Genomic DNA, 10,326 nt, shown 5'->3' with positions numbered 1-10,326 from the left:
CATAGACCTGCATCCCGTTTATAAAACTGACATACGGTTAGTTCATGCATTTTGTTACCGGTCCTGCAGGTTTTGGGTGATAGCTCTGAAAGAGCAATGCTTCCTTGGTAGAATTGAGTTTTACAAATTTTATGTGTGACTGTGCTGACTCTGCTTTGCTGCGGCCCTGCTCCGAGGAATACCCCTGTACGGAGCTGGAAGAGATGTGCTCCCCTGCTCCAGAGGGGCTTGTGTGCGATTGGCATGGAAAGGTTGGCAAGCTGGTCTTCATACCTGGTTCCAGTTTCTTTTTCCTGCAGTGCTGCAGTGATAAATGCATCCGTCAGCAGGTTGGGACAGGCTCAGTATAAATGTGGTATTCATTGTGTTCTTGCCTTTCTAAACAGACTTGGGGTTATGTGCTGTGCCACAGCTTGGAGAGTTGATTCTTTCCCTTGCCCAGTCGTGTGCTTTCCACATTCCTAAATGTAATATGCCGGTAAGGTGACAGACACAGGAAGGGGCATGTTCTCCCTGCTGTCAAGTGCCAGTCCGTACAGAAGAGCCACGCTCAAGCGTTTTACCTTGGGTCAGTTGTCTCTATGTTTCCTATTGCAGCAAAGTTCATCTCAGCTGCGGGGCCCTGTGTATAATTGGAGCATGTCTCCCTGGAAAAGTCAATCAGGAAGAGGAGCTGCTTCTGCTTTACTTTTTCTCCACAGTCTTTGTCAGTGGGAATGTGCTGTACTAACAGCTGGGGATGGGGAGTGAGCATTTCTCCACTGTTGGTTCCTTTAAAGCAGCAGCAGGTGCTGAGCTGCAGCAGTGGCAGTGGGCAGGAGGACTGGCACTGGGCACTCCCATAAACCTCATGTTTGGATCACTCCTGTGGTTGAAGCTCCTCCGTAGGCTCCGTGGCTTGCCTCTGCTGGTGCTGCCACAGGAGAGCCATTCCTGATGGCACAGTTCTGCAGTGTGAGTTTGCTGTCCTCCAGACTGAAGGAGGAAAGGGAACAGTGGACTGATGTTTTCCATTGTGCCAAATAGGCCTGCTGTTGGAGACGCAGATGAGATTCATGCTGTCCCACTGTCACCTATAAATGCCCAGCAGGAAGGGAGATGGTTATCTCTGTCCTCCAGTTGACTGCTTTCAGCAGCTGCCTCTTCAGCTCAGTATTGTTGCATTTCAGGCTGCTTGGTGCTATTTTACCTTTGTTGGTGTTTCTGGAAGCAGCCGTATTTTGCAGTGGTTTGTATTATTGCAGGTGTTTGGGGTTTGTATTGCATTTTAAGAGTTAAATTTTCAGTAGCAAATCATCTTTCAGGGTTTTACCAAGTCTGTTGCTTGAGGAAGTGAGCAGACAGGGAAGCATTTGAACTCTTATTCTAAAAATGCTCTTTGCTGATGTGGTTTGAGCACTTGTCTAAAGACTGTGTTTCAGCTCTTTTCCACTTGCCGTGGTGTAAAACATTGTGCATTGCAGCATGAAATCTTACAGAAAGGAGGAACAAAGGACTGATCTAGGAGGACACATACATTAAGAACATCAGTGCTTTTGGGAGTGAAGATAAATGTACAGGTTTGTGTACAACATGGCACTAATGCCTAGTTCAAAATTAAAGCCTTCCCCGGGCTGATTGCTGCCCACAGAGGCATCTTGCTTGGTTGATGTAGCAACTGAGTGTTTTCCACCTGCCTTTAAATGTGCAAAGTATTGTCAGGGAACTGGAGTATCACATGTTGCTAGAAGATTAGATGGGAAAGGCGAATAAAGCTTTTAGCTTCCATGTGCTTCTCTAAAGACCTTTCTTCAGAACAAGGTGGAATTGTCACTGAAGAGACCACCTCTAAATAAGTAGTGGTGGTGGCTGAGCCGCATCTGCCATGGCCTGCAGATCTTGGCTGTAATTCTCTCCTCAAAAGTTAATCTTTAAGAGATTTCTCTTTAATTGAGGCTCCCATGTCCTCAGTTCATATCCCAGCCCCTGTGCTGGGGGGACACAGCAACAACTGAGTGAACAAATTTGGAAGCAGCAGTGGATCTTTTTCCAATGCCTCTTGACTACCTTTGCACTTTAAGAGACTTCACCTTGGTTTTGGGTCAGGGGCGAGGATCCTGGTGAGCCTTTTGGAAATTGGTCTCTTTGGTCATGAGCTGGTTATGGGGAGTGTGACTCCTGGGTGGTATCTGCCAGATGGGTGTAAATAGATAAAGTCAAATTCTGCTTTGTCACGAAATACTACATATGTGGAGAATTCAGTGTTGTGGCTGTTAATAAATATTTTGTAGAGATACCCCTCGAGTGCTGTAAATTCTGCATTTGTTCTGTGTGATACAACTTGCTGGTTTCCTAGAGGGGGAAAATCATTTGTTTTTTAAAGGCTCCTTAATTTTGGAATGTCTGAAATTCTGTAGCAGAACTTGTGAGCTATTCCAATATAAATTGTCCACTTAAAAGAGGTTTCTCTTGGCTAGGAATGCGTCAGGATAGGGAAGACAGCTGCTTGCTGAGTACCCCTAGGTAGAGGGGTGTTCACAGAAGCCTGTGGTCTGGAAGGAAGAGCAGAGCCCTTTCTCAGCAGGAAGGTGGGGAAATAGCTGCTTGTTTTGGAGTAACAGGAGACCTGGATCACTAAAGTCAATGTGTGTGTGTATATATAACTACAGAAGCTGTTAAGGGGATTGGCAGCCAGCACCAAGATAACATGGGTAAAACCCTGTGCATTGTTTCCAGGTTAAACTTCCAGGGGGAAAAGCAGAACTGGAGAGAAATGATTTTTGTTCTATCCCTTACTTGAACCACAAGGAGGCAGCTGAAAGGCCTCTTCATTCCTGGGTCCAGACTTCCCACTGCAGGGAACACTTCCAACGACCAACTGGGTTTTGGCAAAGACAAATCCAGAAAAAGCAGAAACTCCCTGCAATTTTCTAAGGCTGTTTTTCTCCCTCTCAGGAATGTGTAAAACCTCTGATAGGTTTTACTCCTATCAGATGTGCGGGGGGCGGAGGGAGGGAAGTATTTTTATTTGGACTTTTCATCCTTGTGCAACTGAAGCATGTGCTGGGGTTTGTCTGCTTCACCAGGGAATCTTACAACTTGTGTAATGAATGATGAAACCCAAAGTGAGGGCTTGGGGAGATGGAAAGCTTGTCCAGACCTGAATTTGCCTGGCTAATGAATGGGTTGAGAAGGAGATACCTGGAGTTCAAGGCACAACTCTGGCATGTCTCCCGCTCTGCTGTTCCTGCTGTAATGAGTGCAAGATGTAGCACTGCAAACAAATTTAAACAAACTGGTTTTATTTTACTCCGAACTCTTCTACTGCATCAGCTGATGAACTTAAAACACTTTGGTTCTCATTGGAGCTACTGCTACAAAACCAGTTTTGCTGTCAGAAATGACCTGAACGAACAGAGAAAGTGAAAGCAAGCGTTGTGGACTACGATTTGTTAGAAATCTGTACATTGCATTACGTACCAATATACTTAACTGCTCTTAAATAACAGTAAGGCACACAATCTTTACACAGGAGGCTCCTGTATGCCAATGTCTGGCTTCATCTGCTAACATCCTGTGTTTCAAGGTGGTGCTGCCTCCAGGTGGCAGGTTTCCCCAGAGGTCCGGGCTCTGCCTCAGCACTGGCATTACGTAGCAGCTCCTGGATTTTCAGTACATCTTGAGTTACAGCAAATGGATACGATGCTGGTGCATCCAGTTTTACACACTGTAGTTCAAGTCTGATTAAAAGGCAGCTCTGGAGACTGGATCTCAACTGATCTTCGTTCTTCAATATTAAAAAGGGAGAAGGGTCACCAGAGGTTCGAGTCTCACTGTACTGCAAAGATTATGGAAGTAGTACCATTCAGCTTGTGTGGCCCCCCCCTTGTAATTTCTCCTTGGCCTAACAATGAGAAAGGAGTAAGGGGAATGCTTTGTTGAAGAATGTTGCTCTCTTAAATGTTCGTAAGGAGCTAATGTTCTTGTTGATCTTCTGCTAAGCTCTGGCTGTGCATTTTCAGGTTCCACTGCAGATGGTTTTACTGGAAGGGAGTGTACATGCACAGCAGAAATCCCTCAGTCCTGGTTGATGCTGAACAGCACCACAGCAGGGGACACAGAGAACCTGTGCCTCATGCAAACAATCAGTTCTCATCCCGGTTGTGCAGTGGGATGACAAACACAGAGATGTCATCATAGGATGCTTCATGGTTGTCATCCAGCATCCACTGGTGGCCTCTCTTCTTTCCCCTTGCTCTGCATACCAAACACTTGGCCAGTTTTGAAAATCTGTAGATGGAAAAAATGCAACATCTTGGTTAACACATCCCTATTCCCTTCAGAACATCAAGATGTGGCTTTGTTGTCAAAAAAGAGGGGTTGTTTTAAGACACCAGCTTTATCTTTGTTTCTTTAGGATGGGGAAAGATTAGGATGCAGTTTCCAGAGTCACAGAAAAGACTGCTTGGTGGTGCTGGAGCTGACCTAGAACCAGAGTGATCTCAGCATGGGTTTGGTCTGACCAGGGTCTTTGGAAGGGAAAACAATGGCAAAGCTGCCATTACCTGTGAGGATCTGTCCTGTTTTCTTCAAGGAAGCTCCTGACCATATGGGCTACCTCTTTGTTGCACAGAACATCCCAAAGACCATCAGTTGCCATGATGAGGACATCGTCTTCCTTAATGTCATGCAGAGCAAAGTCAAACACTTTCACCTGGAAAGCACAGGAGTACATCAGTGACAGTTCCTGCAATGTACCAGAGTGATAGGAGATGTCTTTTCCCAGATATGACAAAGTGGGAACAGGGTGCTTTGAATCTTTCACATCCCCTTGCTGCTATGCTTCTAGATTCTTCTGTCTGAAGGATTCTCTGGCAGTGTGCTGAGAGACGGATGGGGGGTGGAAAAAGGACACGGCTAAAACCTGCCAGGTCTGTAAAAGGTGGGTGCTACAGAGGATGAGCAACATGTTTAATTCCATGCTGCAGTTCCCATCTCCTGTGACTGACCTTTGGGATGCAGGAGAGGAAAGGTTTGACTTCAATGTTGGTGTCGATGACTTCGAGCTGGTGATCCCCCAGACCTCGAGAGACAGCCAGAGTCCCCAGCAAGCGAGCCTGGCTCAAACAGAGCAAAACAGTATTGAAACATAAGAACATGGCCCCTCTAAAGGCTGACATGTGGCTGGTCCTGACTGATCTATGTATTGCTTTTAGGACCCTTCTCCAAGTATCACCCAGAACAGCCCCATGAGACATCAGAGATGGAGGAGTGATGAGAAGCGATGACCATCACAGTGTGAGTGTGGAGACAGCCTGCATGTGGGTGGCTCCTGATGGCCCGTGGTGTGCTCTGAGTAATGCTACAGACCTCAGGAAGCTTATGGTGGCATCTTGCTCTTGATTTGGGGTGGTGAGGAAGAAAACTGAGGGGGTCCTTTTCTCCTTGCAAAGGTAGCATGTGGGTTGTAGTGCTGGGGTAGGTGACAGGGCTTTCTACTCTACCCCAGACACCGGATGTGTGCAGTCACTGCTTCTCCCTGTCTTCTCCTTCCCTCTACAGGCTCCTTTTCTCAGCCTCTCCTCGAGGAAAAGGGTTTGTGGGAAAGGTGCTAGTTAGAGCTGGAGGAGACAGTCCGAAGTTGTGTGCTGAAATAAGTTCTCGCCTGAAATGAGTTCTTTTGTGCAAGGGGGGATGAGGAAAGGGCAGCCTCGCTCAAGGCTGTCTGCTCTGCCAGCAAGTACTCTGGAGGAGCGTGCAACACCTCTGCTGTCAGCGGGCTCTGGTTTACACTTACAGGCAGCATGGTTCTAGCAAGGAGAGCTGCTGTATTGGGGCTGTGGGGGTGCACCATGCTGGAGAGCCCCAGAGTGCGACAGTGAGTGACAGGGACACTGAGGACCCCAGCAGACTTCCCTCTGCCTTCCCAGTATGTAAAGCATTAAGCTACCTGTTTCCCATGACCATGGACAAGAGGATACTTGAGGTCAGCTTTCTCCACTGTCTTGTATCCCCTAGAACAGAGAAGTCACTATTCATTTGGGATTTCTCTGACTTGATGGTACAACCCAGCCAGAGCTGTGATTCAGCCCCTGTGCTGCCCCCATGCACAGGCAGCTGAGTGACTTGCTGAAGCAGATTAAGATGACCCTTTGCAGAATACCCAGCTTTCTTCCCCTTTCCCCTTCCTCCCCAGCTAGTACCTGCACCAGGCCAGGACTCCCTGCACCAGCCCCACCTTGTGCGATCCCAGAAGGATCATCTTGGCTGTCCCCTAACTGCTCTGCCAGGGCCTCAGCCCTTCAGTCATGGGGGAGGCTGCTCACAGCAGCCTTTGCTTTATCTGGCACAGCTTTGCACTACCAAGCCCACTGCTCTCGCCAGTGGGGCATGGCCCTTTTTCCTTCACCTCCGCATCACTATGCGCAGGTGAAGCTGCCCTGTGCCGCAGCCTCAGGCAGAAAGGACTCACCAGCCCTCCATGAAGTAATCCCGGTACAGGACTTTCTGCCCCACGTCATCTCCCTTCAACCTCCGTGGAAACTCGAAGCGTGTGAACTCGCCACCCAGAAGCTTGGGGAAAAGAAAAGCCTGCAGGAGGGAAAGAAGATCTGAGGATGAACAGGTTCTGCTTCAGCACAGCAGCGCTTTGGGGCTGGCACTCCCAGCAGCAGAATGGAGAAGAGAATTGGGAAAGCGCATTCCAAAGAGGACATGAGCATCTCCCATCCTGAAGGCTGTTGGCTGGATCTCGTCCCCAGTGACAGCTGACTTTCTGGCCACACAGTGGCCTTTGAGGAAAGCTGGTGGTCGTCCTTGCTACAAGCGCCCAGTGGGAAACTCACAGCTGGACTCTGATGTGTGGAAGGAGTCGCTCACCAAGTGCTGGATTCGCTGCCTCTCTGTCTCAGGTGTGAACTCGCAGCTCATGGGCACAACGTTGTCCTTCAGAACAAGAACCGCCCTACAAGAGGGAAGAGGCAAAGAGCTGAACTGTGTCTGTCCTTGCAGCCTTCCTTTTACTGTAGCTAACCCCAGTGTTAGCCAGATGTGGGGCTGAGGGTAACCAGCAGCAGAGCAATGCCAGAGAATAACTCTGCACCCAGAAACGTTCATAAATATTAGTCTATTTTAATTCCACTGCAATTGCACTGCTGCAGCAGAGACCTGAGCTTGCCTGGTTTGACAATGACAGAGCTCACTGCTATAAGAATCGTGGGCTTTGGCCCAATGAGGAAGCTCTTGAGGATCCCCTTAAGTAAGCTGTGCTTACTGCTGCAGCACACCCCACTGCCCCATGGCTAATGGGCAGCATTAGTCCCCTGAATCTGAAAACCCTTCCAGGAGGCATCAAGAGCACCCATCCTTCCAACAGGTCCCATGGCACGCAGGAGGGAATGGCTGGGCTGCACATTTACCTTCCCTAGGATTAAATAAGCTTCCCAGTTTAACCCAGTTGGTAGGTACACACCGCACTGCTGCTCACTCTGACACTCTGGGTCAGCTATCCCGCCTGTGTGTCCCCCCAGCCTGCTCACTGGTGGGGTGGGGTGAGAAACTGGGAAGTCCTTGACTTAGTGTAAGCACTGCTCAGCAACAACTAAAACATTGTGTGTTATCAACATTACTGTCATGCTAAATCCAAAACACAGCATTGTGCCAGCTACTAGGAAGCAAATTAACTATCCCAGCTGAAACCAGAACAAGATGCTGGAAACTCTGCTTATCTCCCATTTCTCATCCCCCAGCAACTTCCCTCTTTTATTATGGCTCACCTGCTGTCCCCAGCGTTGGCCACATACAGCTTTCCTTGGAAATATAGGGCAGCCAGAGCAGTGCAGCCTCCAGTCTGGTTTGTAGCTTCCATCTCCTGGCCTATGACTTCATCCTGTTGGGTTTAAACAAGTTTGGAAAGTGAATCAGTGGAACTGCTGATTTCTGCAGCTGCCTCATGCCTCCCAGCAGAAATCCAGAAGCAAAACTGACTGCAGATGGGCCAGGGGAAACCATGCAGGCAAGATGAAGGACAATGTTGCTTTGGCGCAGCTAACAAAGCTCTTACTACTGGACTGAGGACCACTTTAGGAGCGTGATGGGGAAATCTCACACTTGTATGTGCTGTACCAGAGTGACATTAGCCATGGTCTAGCCCTAAAGAAATGTATCCCCATGGTGCAGATTAGCAGGGATGCTGTACCTTTGGGTTAGTAGATAAGAGAGATGGGTCAGCACTGCTGATGTGCAATAGATCTGAGGCAGACCTTGGGCAGCTGACTCAGTGTGATCTCAGGATGCTTAAAGATCTGGCTCAATATTCCTGCCTGCTCCATGAGCTGCAGAACTGCAGCCCTTACCCACCCCAGGCACTGGGGAGGGACAGACTGCCTGGGGCGGCAGGACCAGTGCCCTGCACGGGGTACTCACGCATTCCTGGAAGGCGTTCTCCAGGGCTCCCACCACCAGGTCTTGTGCGTGGATGTGCTTCTCCTCCACAAACTGGGGGTCGCTGTCACAAACGCAGCGCCCACTGAGATGCATGGGGGGCTGGGCCTCTGTGATGCCTCCCACAACCTCCTCCAGCTTCTGTTTGATGCAGTAGTGCAAATAGTTGGATGCGATGATGGCAGCTTCTGGGCCACCGTGGCCATCAAACAGTGCCCAGTAATAACCAGTCAGAAACTGCAGTGAGGAAGAGGGAAAAGATAGTAAACAGGGGGAAGACAGGGGCTGGAGACAGTACAGATGGCAGGCTCGCAGCCAGGAAATCACCGCACGTGTTTTGCCCAGCTATCCTTCCCTGCCAACAGTTATCTCCTGTACAGCTCAAACTCATGTGATGCTATGTGCCGCTCTACCAGGTTCATCATCTGAGCTCTAGTGGCTGGATTCACAGCCACCCACCCTCGTGCTCTGTTCCTCTATGGTGTATGGCATGTTACAAGAGGCAAGGCAGAGTCAGTCCTAGGTAAGTGCATCCTGTGTCTGGCTCATGCTGCTGTCCCTGAGTGATGACAATGCACACTGGCCCTTGAAAGCAGAGGGATGACAGTACAGAAAAGGTGAGGGCACCAAGTAAAGGGCTTGGACAACCTCAAATGCATGGGCCATGCAAGTAGAAACAGCACATATGGGCAGAGCTGGGTGTCTGCTGGCCAGACATTGGGTACAGCTGTCCCCTGAATGTGTCCGAAGACGGATTTCAGCATGTGAGCAAATAGGACTGACGGGGCAACCCTGTGTTTCCTGTAGCTCATTCCCTGGAGCAGAGCAGGGCTGGCAGCAGGGTGAGCACAGCCTGCCTGAGGGCTATACCTGCGTGGAGCACAGGATCAGCCATTCCTCGTCCTCCTCTAGGCCCGGCTCTCTCCTCCGGATGGTGATCTGGCAGCAGGCTGCCTGGTCCTCATTGAACTCTGACTTCTCAGCATTGATAACCCTGGGGGTGCAAGTGCTCCGGGTAAGGTGTGAGGACACCTCGCCTGCTCCCAGCCACAGTGCCAGGAGCTCTGCAGCCACAGCAAACAACTGCACCCTGCCCCTCCCAGCCCCATGCTCCTGTTTCAAACCCAAGGATCTCTTTGCTGGGGACCTATATAAAAAGTCCTTTATGTGGGGGGAAGGCTTGGCCACAGACACAGGGACAGGTGAGTGGTTACGGAGCACCCTGGCCTCAGGAAGCCCTTGCCAGCAACCCACGCTGCGCTGTTTCCTTGATGACACAGTGAATTGCAAAACCACCACCCCTGGTTTTTTTCCAGCCTTATTATTTGTTCCTGGTTGGGACCTTGCTCTCCTTGCACAGCTCCTCTCTCCAAGCTACGCCATCCCATAGTGACGTGGTCTGGCCAGGATACGTGGACAGCTCCTGAATGGAGTTCTGTCTGATCCATCCCCTAAAATTTGATCCTCCTCATTCCTTTGTTTTAAAAGCACTTTGTGAGGAGCAAGGGGATAGACACCTGGTACTGCTAACCTCAAAACACACCTCCTGCCCCAAACATCCCCCCTGCAAGGGAGAGGTTCCTGCCTGCCTGCCCAACGCGGCAGCCTCATGGAAGAGCCAGCTCCCTGCAGCCAGGCGGGGCACGGGACGGGTGACAGAACAGCGTTAAAGTTATGGTGTAAACCTCACCGCATCAGGGGGTGAGATACCTGAACCGAGCTGCTTCTGCTCTCGGGGCTGCCCCCGCCGCCACTCACCGGCAGTGGTGACCGGTCCGCGGCGGGCAGGGCGCAGGCAGGTCCCCGCAGGCAGCGGGTGGGCAGGTCTGCCCCAGCTGCTGCCAGCCCCCGGCACGGAAGGAAGAAGGGCAGGGGAAAACCCGCAGGGCATCACACCCGCACCGC

General features: G+C 50.2%; 1 protein-coding gene across 2 annotated transcripts in view; it reads right to left on the bottom strand.

Moving 5' to 3' along the window:
- Positions 1-3,264: 3,264 nt before the first annotated feature.
- Positions 3,265-10,326, bottom strand: part of PPM1M (protein phosphatase, Mg2+/Mn2+ dependent 1M) — a 7,998-nt gene continuing 936 nt past the window's right edge. The window contains exons 2-10 of one of the 2 annotated variants that reach the window (XM_065687360.1): positions 9,292-9,415; positions 8,404-8,658; positions 7,755-7,867; positions 6,859-6,943; positions 6,452-6,570; positions 5,930-5,993; positions 4,989-5,096; positions 4,545-4,693; positions 3,265-4,269 (exon numbers count right to left, since the gene is read on the bottom strand). In XM_065687360.1, the coding sequence (XP_065543432.1) occupies positions 4,125-4,269; positions 4,545-4,693; positions 4,989-5,096; positions 5,930-5,993; positions 6,452-6,570; positions 6,859-6,943; positions 7,755-7,867; positions 8,404-8,658; positions 9,292-9,415 (1,162 nt within the window). In that variant the 3' untranslated portion in view covers positions 3,265-4,124. The remainder of the gene's footprint in view (positions 4,270-4,544; positions 4,694-4,988; positions 5,097-5,929; positions 5,994-6,451; positions 6,571-6,858; positions 6,944-7,754; positions 7,868-8,403; positions 8,659-9,291; positions 9,416-10,326) is intronic. The other variant, XM_065687361.1, reaches the window with a different exon arrangement.

This window comes from Lathamus discolor, chromosome 7 (genome assembly GCF_037157495.1).
Source record: "Lathamus discolor isolate bLatDis1 chromosome 7, bLatDis1.hap1, whole genome shotgun sequence".
In the NCBI taxonomy this organism is placed as follows: domain Eukaryota; kingdom Metazoa; phylum Chordata; class Aves; order Psittaciformes; family Psittacidae; genus Lathamus; species Lathamus discolor.
This window is presented reverse-complemented; position numbering and strand designations above follow the sequence as displayed.